General features: G+C 45.1%; 1 protein-coding gene across 1 annotated transcript in view; it reads left to right on the forward strand.

Moving 5' to 3' along the window:
• Positions 1-17076, forward strand: part of DPF3 (double PHD fingers 3) — a 212403-nt gene that overhangs the window by 183520 nt on the left and 11807 nt on the right. Inside the window, 1 exon segment of the mRNA XM_060098008.1 lies at positions 823-960. Coding sequence (XP_059953991.1) covers positions 823-960 — 138 coding nt within the window.

Here is a 17076-nt window from a genome sequence, read left to right on the forward strand (position 1 = left end):
CTGCCAGGACACATTTTTAGAGATTCGGGGTATCAGAGGCTTCCCGGGCCATCAAGGGCACAAGCTCTTGGTTGCAACATCTACCAAGGATGCCTCAGATTCATAGTTTTAATGATGGAAGTGGAATGTGTTTTTCTGGCACAGAATCACTGGGTGATAGATCAAAAATATGATCCATATAAAGCTTTTGTACTTCATACAGAGTCAACCACAGGGTGGTGGAAGGAGTACTGCACAGGAATCCAGGAGACCTGGGTTCCAGTGGCTCTGCCACAACTAGCTGTGTGTTCCCAGGCAAATCACTTAAGCTTGCTGGGCCTCACTTGCTTCATCTGTGCCATGGGGTGTTGGACTAAATAGACTCCCAATGCCTTTTAACTTCAAAGTTATAATAAGTGTCACCCTTACCAAAGTTATAATACTTATCACCCTTACCACTGTTCTAAGTGCTTTGCATAGAGGTTAACTCATCAAGACAACCGAAGAGCTAAGTACTACTATTATGCTTATTTTCCCTCTGAAGAAACTGAGGCACATAGAGTGCAAGTGACTTTCCCAGGGTCTCACAGCTAGGAAATGATGGCGCTCTTAACACAGTTCAACTTCCGTCTTCTATGGTTTTCCTTTACCTGGGTCCATGTTGTTGCAGCGGTGCTGGTGCTGGGGTGAGGGTGGGGGGGTGTTGGGATTGGGAGACACTTTTTGGGGGAAACCCAGCTCTGGGGTGGATGGGTGGGAGTCACTGCCTGGGAGAATGATGGCCGTGGCTGCAGAGGTCGCTAACATTTGCGTTTTCCCTTCCTTTCCTCTTTTCCTCTCTAGTCTGTGGCAAGCGCTATAAAAACCGGCCGGGACTCAGCTACCACTACGCTCACACTCACCTGGCCAGCGAGGAGGGGGATGAGGCCCAAGACCAGGAGACCCGGTCCCCACCCAACCACAGAAACGAGAACCACAGACGTGAGTTCCCAGCTGTTGGGTTGGGGGAGTGATGAGGTGGGTGGGCAGGGCTATGGAGCATTCCTTTTTGTTCACCTTGGGCATCTTCTGGTGGCACCTGTTGATTGGTCTCAAGGACCTGTGGTGAGTTGGCTATTTCAGCCCAGCCCCAGATGCCCCTGTGGGTCAGCTGAGCCTGAAGCTTAGAGTGAGCCGGGCAGGGGTGGCACACCCAGCTCTGTTCCCAGAGGATAGGAGGTAAGTGTTAAGGCGGAAGAGAAACATCCTTACCTGGCCATTGTCAAATGCCAGACCTGCTACTCTTTTCCCTCAGCTCCAGAAGATCCATTCACAGCTGCTAACCTGAGATGGGCAAAGCCGTGGGGTGTGTCAGTTCAGACAGACATTCCAAATGTCTCCTTGGCCACTGAGAGACATAGAATATTCTTGCTTCATTGTCTTGGCTCTTATAGGGTCACACTTTTGGTAAGGGCTCTCCTGCCTTAGAAATACGGCCCTGGAGCCTCCATGCTCTTCGCTTGAGCACTCAGTCAGCAAACATGATCTGGGTATACTTGTCACTTGGGATGTTGGTCTCTGAAGACCCAAAATGATCCTGAAGATTTGTGTTTCCATTTCTATTCTTTCTTTCCTTCCTCAACTTCCAGTTATGAATTAGGGAGTCACAAAGGGCTTAGCATTCACCATGTGAGTTCCCTCTACAACATTCCTTATGGTTTCTGGGCCACCCCAAAATCAGAATGGGATGGGATAATGGGATCTTCAGGGCTTGCTTCAAGATGTGGGTCATTCTAGGATCATGGGATGAAGAATAACTGTGGACATGGCATGTGTTTGCTTTTTTTTTTAACATCTTTATTGGAGTATAATTGCTTTACAATGGTGTGTTACTTTCTGCTGTATAACAACGTGAATCAGCTATACGTATACATAGATCCCCATATCCCCTCCCTCTTGCATCTGCCTCCCACCCTCCCTATCTCACACCTCTAGGTGGTCACAAAGCACTAAGCTGATCTCCCTGTGCTATGTGGCTGCTTCCCACTAGCTATCTGTTTTACATTTGGTAGTGTATATATGTCCATGCCACTCTCTCACTTCATCCCAGCTTAGCCTGCCCCCTCCCCATGTCCTCAAGTCCATTCTCTATGTCTGTGTCTTTATTTCTGTCCTGCCCCTAGGTTCTTCAGAACCATTTTTTTTTTAGATTCCATATATATGTGTTAGCATATGGTATTTGTTTTTCCCTTTCTGACTTACTTCACTCTGTATGACAGACTCTAGGTCTATCCACCTCACTACAAATAACTTCCTTTTTATGGCTGAGTAAAATTCCACTGTATATATGTGCCACATCTTCTTTATCCATTCATCTGTTGATGGACACTTGGGTTGCTTCCATGTCCTGGCTATTGTAAATAGTGCTGCAATGAACACTGTGGTACATGACTCTTTTTGAATTATGGTTTTCTCAGGGTATATGCCCAATAGTGGGATTGCTGGGTCATATGGTAGTTCTAGTTTTAGTTTTTTAAGGAACCTCCATACTGTTCTCCATAGTGGCTGTATCAATTTACATTCCCACCAACAGTGCAGGAGGGTTCCCTTGTCTCCACACCCTCTCCAGCATTTATTGTTTGTAGATTTTTTGATGCCATTCTGACAGGTGTGAGGTGATACCTCATTGTAGTTTTGATTTGCATTTCTCTAATGATTAGTGATGTTGAGCATCCTTTCATGTGTTTGTTGGCAATCTGTATATCTTCTTTGCAGAAATGTCTGTTTAGGTCTTCTGCCCATTTTTGGATTGGGTTATTTGTTTTTTGGATATTGAGCTACATGAGCTGCTTGTATATATTGGACATTAATCCTTTATCAGTTGCTTCGTTTGCAAATATTTTCTCCCATTCTGAGGGTTGTCTTTTTGTCTTGTTTATGGTTTCCTTTGCTGTGCGAGAGCTTTTAAGTTTCATTAGGTCCCATTTGTTTATTTTTGTTTTTATTTCCATTTCTCTAGGAGGTGGGTCCAAAATGATCTTGCTGTGGTTTATGTCATAGAGTGTTCTGCCTATGTTTTCCTCTAAGAGTTTTATAGTGTCTGGCCTTACATTTAGGTCTTTAATCCATTTGTTTTTGTGAGTGGTGTTAGGGAGTGTTCTAATTTTATTCTTTTACATGTAGCTATCCAGTTTTCCCAGCACCGCTTATTAAAGAGGCTGTCTTTTCTCCATTGTATGTTCTTGCCTCCTTTATCAAAGATAAGGTGACCATATGTGGGTTTATCTCTGGGCTTTCTATCCTGTTCCATTGATTTATAATTCTGTTTTTGTGCCAGTCCCATACTGTCTTGATTACTGTAGCTTTGTAGTATAGTATGAAGTCAGGGAGCCTGCTTCCTCCAGCTGTATTTTTCTTTCTCAAGATTGCTTTGGCTATTCAGGGTCTTTTGTGTTTCCATACAAATTGTGAAATTTTTTGTTCTATTTCTGGGAAAAATGCCATTGGTAGTTTGATAGGGATTGCATTGAATCTGTAGATTGCTTTGGATAGTATAGTCATTTTCACAATGTTGGTTCTTCCCATCAAAGAACATGGTATATCTCTCCATCTCTTTGCATTATCTTTATTTTCTTTCATCAGTGTCTTATAGTTTTCTGCATACAGATCTTTTGTCTCCTTATTAGGTTTATTCCTAGGTATTTTATTCTTTTTGTTGCAATGGTAAATGGGAGTGTTTCCTTAATTTCTCTTTCACATTTTTCATCATTAGTGTATAGGAATGCAAGAGATTCCTGTGCATTAATTTTGTATCCTGCTTCTTTACCAAAATCATTGATTGGCTCTAGTAGTTTTCTGGTAGCCTCTTTAGGATTCTCTATGTATAGTATCATGTCATCTGCAAACAGTGACAGCTTTACTTCTTCTTTTCTGATTTGGATTCCTTTTATTTCTTTTCCTTCTCTGATTGCTGTGGCTCAAACTTCCAAAGCTATGTTGAATAAGAGTGGTGAGAGTGGGCAACCTTGTCTTGTTCCTGATCTTAGAGGAAATGGTTTCAGTTTTTCACCATTGAGAACGATGTTGGTTGTGGGTTTGTCATATATAGCCTTTATTATGTTGAGGTAAGTTCCCTCTATGCCTACTTTCTGGGGGGTTTTATCATAAATCGGTGTTGAATTTTGTCAAAAGCTTTTTTTGCATCTATTGAGATGATCACATGGTTTTTATTCTTCAATTTGTTAATATGGTTTATCACATTGATTGATTTGCATATATTGAAGAATCCTTGCATTCCTGGGATAAACCCCACTTGATCATGGTGTATGATCCTTTTAATGTGCTGTTGGATTCTGTTTGCTAGTATTTTGTTGAGGATTTTTGCATCTATTTTCATCAGAGATATTGGCCTGTAGTTTTCTTTCTTTGTGACATCTTTGTCTGGTTTTGGTATCAGGGTGATGGTGACCTCGTAGAATGAGTTTGGGAGTGTTCCTCTCTCTGCTATATTTTGGAAGAGTTTGAGAAGGATAGGTGTTAGCTCTTCTCTAAATGTTTGATAGAATTTGCCCGTGAAGCCATCTGGTCCTGGGCTTTTGTTTGTTGGAAGATTTTTAATCACAGTCTCAATTTCAGTGCTTGTGATTGGTCTATTTATATTTGCTATTTCTTCCTGGTTCAGCCTTGGAAGGTTGTGCTTTTCTAAGAATTTGTCCATTTCTTCCAGGTTGTCCATTTTATTGGCATAGAGTTGCTTGTAGTAATCTCTCATGATCCTTTGTATTTCTGCAGTGTCAGTTGTTACTTCTCCTTTTTTGTTTCTAATTCTTTTGATTTGAGTCTTCTCCCTTTTTTTCTTGATGAGTCTGACTAATGGTTTATCAATTTTGTTTATCTTCTCAAAGAACCAGCTTTTAGTTTTATTGATCTTTGCTCTCATTTCCTTCATTTCTTTTTCAATTATTTCTGATCTGATCTTTATAATTTTTTTCCTTCTGCTAACTTTGGGGTTTTTTGGTTCTTCTTTCTCTAATTGCTTTAGGTGTAAGGTTAGGTTGTTTAGTTGAGATGTTTCTTGTTTCTTGAGGTAGGATTGTACTGCTATAAACTTCCCTTTTAGAACTGCTTTTGCTGTATCCCATAGGTGTTGGGTCATCGTGTTTTCATTGTCATTTGTTTCTAGGTATTTTTTGATTTCCTCTTTGATTTCTTCAGTTATCTCTTGGTTATTTAGTAGTGTATTGTTTAGCCTCCACGTGTTTGTATTTTTTACAGGTTTTTTCCTGTAATTGATATCTAGTCTTATAACGTTGTGGTTGGAAAAGATACTTGATATGATTTCAATTTTCTTAAATTTACCAAGGCTTGATTTGTGACCCAAGGTATGATTTATCGTGGAGAATGTTCCTTCGGCACTTGAGAAGAAAGTGTATTCTATTGTTTTTGGATGGAATGTCCTATAAATATCAATTAAGTCCATCTTGTTTAATGTGTCATTTAAAGCTTGTATTTCCTTATTTATTTTCATTTTGGATGATCTGTCCATTGGTGAAAGAGGGGTGTTAAAGTCCCCTACTATGATTGTGTTACTGTCGATTTCCCCTTTTATGGCTGTTAGTATTTGCCTTATGTATTGAGTTGCTCCTATGTTGGGTGCATAAATATTTACAATTGTTATATCTTCTTGGATTGATCCCTTGATCATTATGTAGTGTCCTTCTTTGTCTCTTGTAATAATCTTTATTTTAAAGTCTATTCTGTCTGATATGAAAATTGCTACTCCAGGTTTCTTTTGATTTTCATTTGCATGGAATATCTTTTTCCATCCCCTCACTTTCAGTTTGTATGTGTCCCTAGGTCTGAAGTGGGTCTCTTGTAGGCAGCATATATATGGGTCTTGTTTTTGTATCCATTCAGCCAATCTGTGTCTTTTGGTGGGAGCATTTAGTCCATTTACATTTAAGGTAATTATCGATATGTATGTTCCTATTCCCATTTTCTTAACTGTTTTGGGTTCGTTATTGTAGGTCTTTTCCTTCTGTTGTGTTTCTTGCCTAGAGAAGTTCCTTTAGCATTTGTTGTAAAGCTGGTTTGGTGGTGCTGAACTCTCTCAGCTTTTGCTTGTCTGTAAACGTTTTAATTTCTCCATCAAATCTGAATGAGATCCTTGCTGGGTAGAGTAATCTTGTTTGTAGTTTTTCCCCTTTCATCACTTTAAATATGTCCTGCCACACCCTTCTGGCTTGCAGAGTTTCTGCTGAAAGATCAGCTGTTAAGCTCATGGGATTCCCTTGTATATTATTTATTGCTTTTCCCTTGCTGCTTTTATTCTTATTTTTTATTTTTTTTAATTTTTTTGCGGTACGCAGGCCTCTCACTGTTGTGGCCTCTCCCGTTGCGGAGCACAGGCTCCGGATGTGCATGCTCAGCAGCCATGGCTCACGGGCCCAGCCACTCCGTGGCATGTGGGATCTTCCCGGACCGGGGCACGAACCCGTGTCCCCTGCATCGGCAGGTGAACTCTCAACCACTGTGCCACCAGGGAAACCCCTCCCTTGATGCTTTTAATATTTTTTCTTTGTATTTAATTTTTGATAGTTTGATTCATATGTGTCTTGGTGTGTTTCTCCTTGGATTTATCCTGTATGGGACTCTCTGCGCTTCCTGGACTTGATTGACTATTTCCTTTCCCATGTTAGTGAAGTTTTCAATGATAATCTCTTCAAATATTTTCTCAGTCCCCTTTTTCTTTCTTCTTCTTCTTCTTCTGGGAGCCCTATAATTCGAATGTTGGTGCATTTCATGTGTCCCAGAGGTCTCTGAGACTATCCTCAATTCTTTTCATCCTTTTATCTTTATTCTGCTCTGCGGTAGTTATTTCCACTGTTTTATCTTCCAGGTCCCTTATCCGTTCTTCTGGTTCAGTTTTTCTGCTATTGATCCCTTCTAGAGAATTTTTAATTTCATTTTTTGTGTTGCTCATCATTGTTTGTTTGCTCTTTAGTTCTTCTAGGTCCTTGTTAAACGTTTCTTGTGTTTTCTCCATTGTATTTCCAAGATTTTGGATCATCTTTACTATCATTACTCTGAATTCTTTTTCAGGTAGACTGCCTATTTTCTCTTCATTTGTTTGGTCTGGTGGGTTTTTACCTTGCTCCTTCATCTGCTGTGTATTTCTCTGTCCTCTCATTTTCCTTAACTTACTGTGTTTGAGGTCTCCTTTTCACAGGCTGCAGGTTCGTAGTTCCCATTGTTTTTGGTGTCTGCCCCCAGTGGGTAATGTTGGTTCAGTGGGTTGTGTAGGCTTCCTGGTGGAGGGGACTGGTGCCTGTGTTCTGGTGGATGAGCCTGGATCTTGTCTTTCTGGTGGCAGGACTGCATCCAGTAGTGTGTTTTGGGGTGTCTGTGAACCTATTATGATTTTAGGCAGCCTCTCTGCTAATGGGTGGGGTTGTGTTCCTGTCTTGCTAGTTGTTTGGCGTGGGGTGTCCAGCAGTGGATCTTGCTGGTCATTGAGTGGAGGTGGGTCTTAGTGTTGAGATGGAGATCTCTGGGAGTGCTCTCGCTGACTGATATTACAAGGGGCTGGGAGGTCTCTGGTGGACCAATGTCCTGAACTTGACTCTGCCACCTCAGAGGCTCAGGCCTGACACCTGGCCGGAGTACCAAGACCCTGTCAGCTACATGCTGGGTCATCCTGGAGAAGATGGACTGAAACCAGGAGAAAGCTAGAGGATGGGAGACCTGTCAGAAGGCTTGTTTGATGAAATCAGGCCCAGGGTGGTGACATTCTGTACCCAGGCTCTACTCGTGAAGGGGAAAGGGGTGCCTCGGGAAGCTGAGCACATGCTTTCACAGCCGAGGCGCATGTGGGTGTGGATTCATGCCATGTGTTTTTAATTTTGCTCAAAGGATTTTGTGGTAGGTGCTCTTAAATTCAACAATTCAGTATAATTCAAGGGATCAGACCTTTAATAATATTTAGACTCTATGGTTTGAGGGTGATTCCTGTGCATTTCAGTCAATCAACTCAATCAGATGATGTCAATTGGCTGCCTTCACCAAATACTTGAAACAATGAACACACCTTGGTGAAAAGCTTTCTTTGGATTAGTGTGGGTTTTCCCCTAATTCCCACCCCAACTTTCCCCCTGTAGCATTGCCTCCTGTCTTAGTTTCCTTGGCTGCTATAACAAAATACCAAAGACTGGCTGGCTTAAAGAATAGAAATTTGTCTTCTCACAGTTCTGGAGGCTGGAAGTCCCAGATCAATGTGCCATCAGGGTTAGTTTCCTCAGAGGCCTCTCTCCTTGGCTTGCAGGCGGCTGCCCTCTTGCTACCTCTTCACATGGTCATCCCTCTGTGCACGTGTACTTCCAAAGTCTCTTTGTGTGTCCAAATTTCCTCTTCCTTTTTTAAAAAAAAAAAATTTATTTATTTTATTTTTGGCTGCATTGGGTCTTCATTGCTGCATGCGGGCTTTCTCTAGTTGCGGCGAGCGGGGGCTACTCTTCATTGCATTGCACTGGCTTCTCAACGCGGTGGCTTCTCTTGTTACAGAGCACAGACTCTAGGCACGTGGGCTTCAGTAGTGTGGCATGCGGGCTCAGTAGTTGTGGCTCTCGGGCTCTAGAGCTCAGGCTCAGTAGTTGTGGTGCACAGGCTTAGTTGCTCCGCGGCATGTGGGATCTTCCCGGACCAGGGCTTGAACCCATGTCCCCTGCATTAGCAGGTGGAGTCTTAACCACTGTGCCACCAGGGAAGTCCCCAAATTTCCTCTTTTTATTAGGACACTAGTCAGATTGGATTAGGGCCCATTCTAACAGTCTCATTTTAACTTTTGCTCTTTCATCACCTCTTTAAAGGCCGTAGATCCAAATATAGTCATATCCTGAGGTTTGGGGGGGGGCACAGTTCAGGCCATAACACCTTCTTTAATTCTTGCTCTCTTTCAGGGTTCAAGCCTTTCATGTGACAGACCCTTTGTTTTCTTACCAACTACTGTCATCTGGACAGAGCCTGAAAAGCAGGCGGGAGGTGCCTACCTCCCTGTGCCAGCTTCTGAATAACTATGATGCTGAGGTCTCTACCTGCCCCCTGGGGAGAAGTTCCCTTGGTCCAGTCACCCTTGTCTTCCAGAAAGGAAAATGTATTGACCTGTACTGGTCAGCTGGTTTTTGCGTTTCCCTGTCTCTCCTCTCATCCCTTCTCTTATTTAAGTGGCGAAGGCATAGCTATTGTCTCATGCCGTGAGGAGTCCGAGAATGATCTCCTTTGATTTGGGTTGCTGTCTGGAAGCTGTTTACTAGTGATGGTTGCTCTCTCTAAAGTATTTATTAGCTTGGTATTATTTCTCACTTCCCCCAGTGCTGGCTTATCTCCTTTACATCTCTTCTCAAATGTCAGTCCGTTTTGTCTCTGTGTATAGGTGCTTTCCTCGAGCTGTGGGGTTTGCAGTGCTTCTCTTTGGTCTGGGTCTCTTTCATGTGTGTGCACAGTGATAACAGCCACAGAGGAAGGTTCCTTGTGACCCCCAAGTATACTGCGGACCCCCAGTGGATCCAGGGGGTCTCCTCCTTAGCCATTCCTGTGGGCCCCTCCTGCCTCTCTGTTGACTTCCAAGATGGGCACTGGCCCCTATTTTTCTCTGTGCACCAGGATCTCCTCACGCAGTCTTGTGGGTCAGTGTCTTCTGTCTCTTCATGTCTTCACCGTGAGGCCAGACAGCCTTGCTTAGGGAGGAAGCTGCATCTTTTCTCCTGGACAGAGACGCATCCCTAAGTATCTGGCCGTGTGTCCTCCTCTCTCTGTGGGTTTGCCAGTGAGCACTGTCACTCCAGCCCCCCTCGCCTCCCCTTCCCCTCTCCCTGCTGATGAGAAATTGGGTTCTTCATGAAGGATCATCCGACTACCCAAGGGAGTTAAACTGCATAGAGGACTTCCCTGGCGGTTCAGTGGTTAAGACTCTCCACTTGTACTGCAGGGGACACGAGTTCGATCCCTGGTTGGGGAATTAAGATCCCGCATGCTGCGCGGTGAGGCCACACACACAGACACACACACAGGCACACACACAGACACACACAGACACACACACACATACAAAAAACTGCATAGAAAAGAATAGCTGCACCTGGGCTCATCTGGGGTCTTCTCACACGAGGAAGGTTCCAGAACCCTCACAAGCACCATTTTAACGACATCTCCTCATGAGGCCTCTGAGAAGTCTGTGATTAGCTCTAATTTTACTAGCGGGGAGGGTGCGGCAGAAAGGCCCTCAATGTCCACAGAAGCCCTCCCTTTCCTCTTCCCCAATTTCTCTGGACAAATCCAAGAGACAGCGGCTTTTCCCAGGTTCCCTGCACCACAAACACCACCAATCTGTTTGCTTCTCTGAATGTGTGCTCTGTTCCCTCCCACATTCCCCTGGTGAGCCGCCCCCCAACCGTTTTCTCGTGAGTGCTAATTGCCAGCATCATTAATAGCCAGTCATTAGCTGCTCCCACTGTTTGGGGTGGGGGTGGGCTCCCATCCATCCTGCCCCTAAATGCCATTGGGGCTCTGTGGTGAATTGAATGTGACAGCTCTGCAGCATCCTAAGGTCTCCGCTTTGTGATCCTCCCTTGGCAAGGCTTTCGGAGTGGGGGAGGGAGGCAAGAGAGCTTAATGCAAGAGGCTAATCTGCAGTTCCCCCAGGAAAAGTTCTGGATGCCAGTGAGGTGGGAATGCTGACTTTTCCCTCTTGAGCAGAGCTGCAGCGGGACCCCCGCTGCTTGTGAGCACAGGCCTACGGGAAAAATAGCCCTACAGACTCGGGAGTTGTCAATGTCACGGGCATCTGCGTTTGTACCACCTGCAGCAGTAGAGACCTTTTGACTTTGGTCCTCCTGCTGTCCCTTGCTGCATCCCCCCGGCTGTGTCTCCAGCAAAGCCCATTGCTCATCCTTGCTCCCGCTGCTGCTGAAAGGGCAGAGCGGAGTGCTGGAGCCAGCACTGACTGCCCCCCACCCCTCCACCCCCCACCATGCTGCCCTGTGCTGCCAGCCCCGCACTCCACTGCCATTCCTGCCATCCGCCGCCCCCTCCCAGCTGATGTTCTCCCGCCTTTGTTCCTCTCCTAGTCTCTCATTTTCTCCGGAATATACACTGTTTGTCTCCTTGGTAGGTTTGTCCTCTTTCCTTTGTGTCCTGACCTCTCTGTCTCAACTCCAGGCAGCCCGGGGATGCTTGGAGCTCAGACACTCCTGCTTGGGAGATAGGATTTTCTGATGGGGTCTTCCCTGTGGGACGCTGGATTCTTCTTCCTTCTTCTGTTTCTCTGACCACCTTCATCTGCTTTCTACAAATGAAATCACTGTGTGTGTGCACATGTGTGTATACGTGCATACATATAGATACACACACACATAGGCTACATATATACGAATAAAAGGAGAGAGGGTTTGGGCAGGTTAGGACTCTGAGAGCTGCCACTCAGAGGCATCCTGTCATGACTCCTTAAATGTCACCTTGGTAAACAGGGTAGCAGAAAGAGCACTAGGTTAGAATTCAAAACTCCTTTGACACAGGCTCACAATGTCAAAGCTCTTCTTGAATTTCTTTTTACCTTCTCTGCACAGTGAGAATCTATTATAGACAATGTTTTCAAGGTACCTTTTTTGGAGGGTGGGTATGGAGATGTCTGAGGTCGTGGACCTGTATGAAAAAGCTGTGTGAATAAATTCAGTCTAATACATTCATCTGTCCATCCATCGATTTATCCATCTATCCACCACCATCTATTGGTTTAGTAACCATGTATCGAATACTGCCTTGGTCCGTTTCCTCGAGGAGCTCCCAGCTGTGAGCAGGAATGTGTAATAGGGTATGTCTAGAATATGGTGTAGGAAGCCAAGGGCTCAAAGGCACAGCACACTTTCTACTCCTTAGGGCAGTTGTGCTCTAAGTGTGGCATCAGCATCACCTGGGAACTTCCTGGAAATGCAGACTCTTGGCTCCATCTGGAAACAGGTGCGGGCCAGCAATCTATGTTTTAAAAAGCCCTGCAGGGCATTGGAAGCTTCAGAATGTTAGAAACATTAGAACGTTTAAAAAGCATTAGGGAGTTTGCAAAGGCTTCCCTGAGGAGGTGACCTTCAAGTTAGCCCTTGAAGAATGAGGAGAAATTTACTGGGTGGGAGAGGGCTTCCCAGATAGAGGGAACTGCGTGTACAAAGGCAGGGAGGTGTGAAATAGCATGGTGCATTCAGACAATTGGTAGTAGTTGTGTCTGACAGTGGTACTGGAGAAATGATGGAATGTGGGCAGGGGCTACAGCTGGAAGCGTCTTCTCTGCCAGGCTGTGCAGTTGTCATCTTGTAGGAAAAGGAGAACCATGATAGCGATTACTAGAACTAAGAACAAATGATTTATAAAGAAATATGTGTGGCATATTATAAATTATCGTATGTTGTATCTCTTATTTAATAGCATAAATGAATGTAAAATGCTTTCTACAGCATACTTGGAGCTCCTATGAGGGAAATGTGTTTTAAAGTATAGATCTATAAAATTTATTGCAAGCCTATTTCTCTGGTCCCTGGAATGGAAGTTGGGTTGTCCTCAGTCCCGGGAGATCTCAGTCTTCTGTCTAATAGTGGTGGCCTGGCATATAGCTAGGCTCTCAATATCTGTCAAGAGAAGAAAAGTCCCCACACCAGTGTGCCTTTGGAGGGCATGTTGTACCCTGCAGAACTGAAAGAGGAGAGCCGAGTTGATTAAGGGTAATGTTGGCTGATTAGATAATCTGAAAATTAGTCTGATAATGTGCAAATTATCTAAAAGAAGCACATGATGTCATCGCCACACTGATGGGAAAGATCGAACAGATGTTAGTCTTCTGACATCTCTGTCCTCTAACATACAGCCCAGGGGCAATGGATACGGCTTTAAGAGAGAGAGTGAAAATCACATTTGACACAAGCTTAAGAATTTTGGATCAGTCTGAAAGGTGCCTGAAAACCTATAAAACTCACACAACTCACCACTTACCCAGCCTTGACGCAGGAAGTTCAGGCTTCGTTACTGGGGAGAGAGAGGGCAATTCAGATCCAGGGCTCTGTCTGGAAAAGTGAGCTGCTTCTCGCTCCCCAAAGAGCAAATCTGGAAACTAACAACCGGTGTTCCTTAGGTGAATTATGATTTCACTAAACAGTTTACAGATTACAAAGCAAAGAAGAATCTGAGGTTGCTCTGGCCTTGAAGGTATACTTGGAGTTAACTCTCCAGACCTGTGGCTCATCCACACTCTTGACCCAGTGACTGAGAAAATGCCACTGGAATTGGCTGGGCCAGTGTGTGAATCACAACTTGGCCACCCTGCCATCTTCTGTCTGTGTAGATGTGGGTCAGTACTTACATTTCTCTGCTCCTTCGTTGCCTCATCCGTAAAACAGAGAGAACCATCATTCTGCCCTCACGGGGTTTCCATGAGCCTTCCTGAGGTGATGCAGGTGTCTGGCACCAGGCCCACACTCTGAGGGTGCCGACATCCCATCCCTGTACCATTCAGGCCAGCAGAGCATGTCCAGGACCACAAATGGCTAATCTGCGTCGGGGCCCGTCTGTGGCCATGTTGATGCTGGGAAGCTAAGTGCCTATGGGGGTCTCACTGGCATCAGGGGGAACTATCAGAGCCTGACCAGCCCTGGCACGTCCTTTGCTAAATCTTAGATATGGGACCCCAGTCCTTCCACATAAGCTAAACCTGAGTATTTACTGAGCACTTACTGTGCATGCACCCACTCACGGGGCCAAGTGTAACTGGGGCTCCAAAAAGATTTAACATGTGGTCTCGGTCCCAGGACAACTTCTGGTCTAATTGGGAAATAAGATGGATATGTGAAACCCGGTGGGAGGAAGCTGTGGAGCAGAAGCTAGCCGAGTGTGCATCCCTGTATTTACCATCCCGTTTCCCCAGGATCCGGAATCTACCTGCCACTTGCCTTTCTGTGAGCCTCTTTTTTTTTTTTTTTTTTTTTTTTTTGCGGTACGCGGGCCTCTCACTGTTGTGGTCTCTCCCGTTGCGGAGCACAGGCTCCGGACGCGCAGGCTCAGCGGCCATGGCTCACGGGCCCAGCCGCTCCGCGGCATGTGGGATCTTCCCGGACCAGGGCACGAACCCGTGTCCCCTGCATCGGCAGGCGGACTCTCCACCACTGCGCCACCAGGGAAGCCCTGTGAGCCTCTTTTATTCCTCTCACATTTTTGGCCTAATTACCTAGAATGTTCGGGATTGAAGAGTTTCGTGTCCTGATCAATGACAAGGGCAATAATACTTGCTGACATTCCTTGAATGTGTCAGACACTGTGCTAGGCATGCCACGTTTATCTCATTCATTCCTCACAGTAACCTTATAAGGTAGGTGCCATGTCCCCTAGAGAACACCGGGGCACATAGAGACTGAGGGATGTGCCCTTGGACACACAGCATGAATGTGAATTCTCCAGTCATGTGTCACTTCTTGGGAAAGCCTGCTTATTTACACCTTTGATCCTTTTCCCTGCCTTTTCAGAAATAAAATTATTTTACAGAGGAGAAGAAACAGGGAAAGACATGGTGGAATACCTACTTGTGCCAGGCACTTTACACATGTCATCTTGTGTAATGTTTGCAAGTCTGTGAGGCACATGCTATTACTCTCATTTTACAGATGAGGAAACAGAGGCTCAGAAAGGTTGAGGAACTCTCCCCAGGTCACACAGTTAGCAAGATGAGAAGCTGAGATGTGAACGTGCTTGAGTTGGACACCATTCGGTTATGTCAGGACATCGGAACCCCAAGTGATGGATCCCAATCTCAACCTGGGATGTTTATCATAGTCCTACTGACATCCCTTAATTTCCCCCTGTAGGCCAATTGTCAAGTGCATCATATTGCACAGTGGCTTTTCCAAAGAAATGAATGTATTAATGGGCAGTATCAAGGTCAGCCTGGGCTGTGTAACAAAATACCATAGGCTGGGTGGCTTAAACAATAGGAATTTATTTCTCACAGTTCTAGAGGCTGGAAGTCCAAGGTGAAAGTGATGGCAGGGTCGGTGTGTGGTGGGAACTCTCTCCTTGGGTTGGAGATGACCATCTTTTTGCTGTATCCTCACATAGTCTTTGCTTAGTACATGTCGGTCGAGAGAAGCAAGCTCTCTGGCGTCTTTTCTCATAAGGGCACTAATCCCACCATAAGTGTCTCATCTCTCAATACCATCCCATTGAGGGTTAGGGCTTTAACATATGCATTTTAGGGGAGAAACAATCCAGTCCATAGCAGGCACATTTAATCTTCAGAATGAACTTTAGCTGTTTATGATGTTATATGGAACCCCTCTCTACAAATCCTGCTTCAGACTTTAATTTGTAAATGAGTTTTGCTCTAGAAAAAAATCACCCATCACTCAGTTCAATAATTTTCCTGCATCTTTCTCTCTCATTCTATGTCTCAGTCTTTCCAAGCTCTTATATCTCTTTCTGACCTTGTTCTTAAAAAAATAATAATAATAATGCTGTACCTGAAGTGAAAATCCTAGGATCAATCCTTGGCTTTGTTTTCTTTCGCCACCCTTTTGGCTCCCCCTCCAAAATATACCCCGAACCAGTTTCCGTGTCTCCATCCCTATCACCACTGGCTCTTGTCTGCATCACTGCAACTTCTTTATTAGTCTCTCTGCCTTCGTTTACCTCTTACAGTCTTTTCTCCAAGGAGTAGCCAAAGTGGTCTTTCAGAAGTATAAAATAGATTATGCCATGCCATGCTCTCAAAACTTTCATCACACTTGAATACAATCCAAACTCCTCACCTTGGGGGCCTGCATTTTTGCTTCTCAAAACGTGGTCGGCAGTATCCACATCACCCGGGACTCAGGTGATCAACCTGTCCAGGTTGACCCAGGATATTCCCAGTTTTAGTGAAAGTTCTGTGCCCTGGAAACACCTCAGGGCTAGGCAAACCTGGATGTTTGGCTGCCCCACGGGGAAGCGTGTAAGAAATGTGGGCTCTCAGGCCCTACCTGGACCTGTGAATCCTAATCTGAATTTTAATGATTTATGTGCACAGCACTCAAATGTGAGAAGCCCTTGCCTCCAGGGCCTGCTGACCACTCTGACTGGACTTCCCTCGGGTGTGTTGTATGTACCCGTGGCAGGATAGTATCAGGTGGGCCAGCTAAGAGCCACACTGCCTGGGTCCAGGACCAACGTAGCGTGACTTTAGACAAGCTTCCTCGTGCCTTAAGTATCATCTGTGTAAAATCAGAACACTAATGCCTCTGTATCATAGGGAGAATACAATGCTGAAATAAATTAATTCATATACAGCACAGTGCTAACAGATGTGTATGACACAATGTGATATGACTGTCACGTGTCTCATTAGAGCCGCGGTCCTCCAGCTTGAGCACATCAGAATCATCTGTTCCTTAAAACGCAGACTTCCGGATCTCCCACCCCAGAATTTTGGATTCAGTAGTTGAGTGGTGGAGGCCTAGAATTTGCATTTTTAAGAAGTCATGTGAACTATGTGAACCACTGCCTTAGAGAAATCCAGGTTTCGAAGACCGATGGCCAATCTGTGTTTCCCTTTAATTCTTTTTACTTTTGGATGCACCGAGTCAGGTAACCAGGAAACAGGTGGCATTGTTAAATCTGGTGGGGAGAAACTTGGTTTTCATTCTTTTCCTAAGGCCCTGTCCTACCACGGGCAAATGTCTCTGTGGCTCCCAGCACCCACTTCCCGGCTTGCTTTCTGGGTGTGTTCCTGGTCTGGGCCCTCATCTCTGGGCTGGGCTGCCTGTCAGCTCTGTGGTCCCTTGACTCTCTCCTCATCCTCAGGTCTGATGCTTGAGACTCATCCTTTTCTTTTCCCTGAGTACTGCTTTTTATTTTTTATTTATTATTATATTTTTTTTGCGGTACGCAGGCCTCTCACTGTTGTGGCCTCTCCCGTTGCGGAGCACAGGCTCCGGACGCGCAGGCTCAGCGGCCATGGCTCACAGGCCCAGCTGCTCCACGGCATGTGGGATCCTCCCGGACCGGGACACGAACCCATGTCCCCTGCATCGGCAGGCGGACTCTCAACCACTGCACCAC

The sequence above is a fragment of the Mesoplodon densirostris genome, chromosome 4 (genome assembly GCF_025265405.1).
Source record: "Mesoplodon densirostris isolate mMesDen1 chromosome 4, mMesDen1 primary haplotype, whole genome shotgun sequence".
NCBI classification, from domain to species: domain Eukaryota; kingdom Metazoa; phylum Chordata; class Mammalia; order Artiodactyla; family Ziphiidae; genus Mesoplodon; species Mesoplodon densirostris.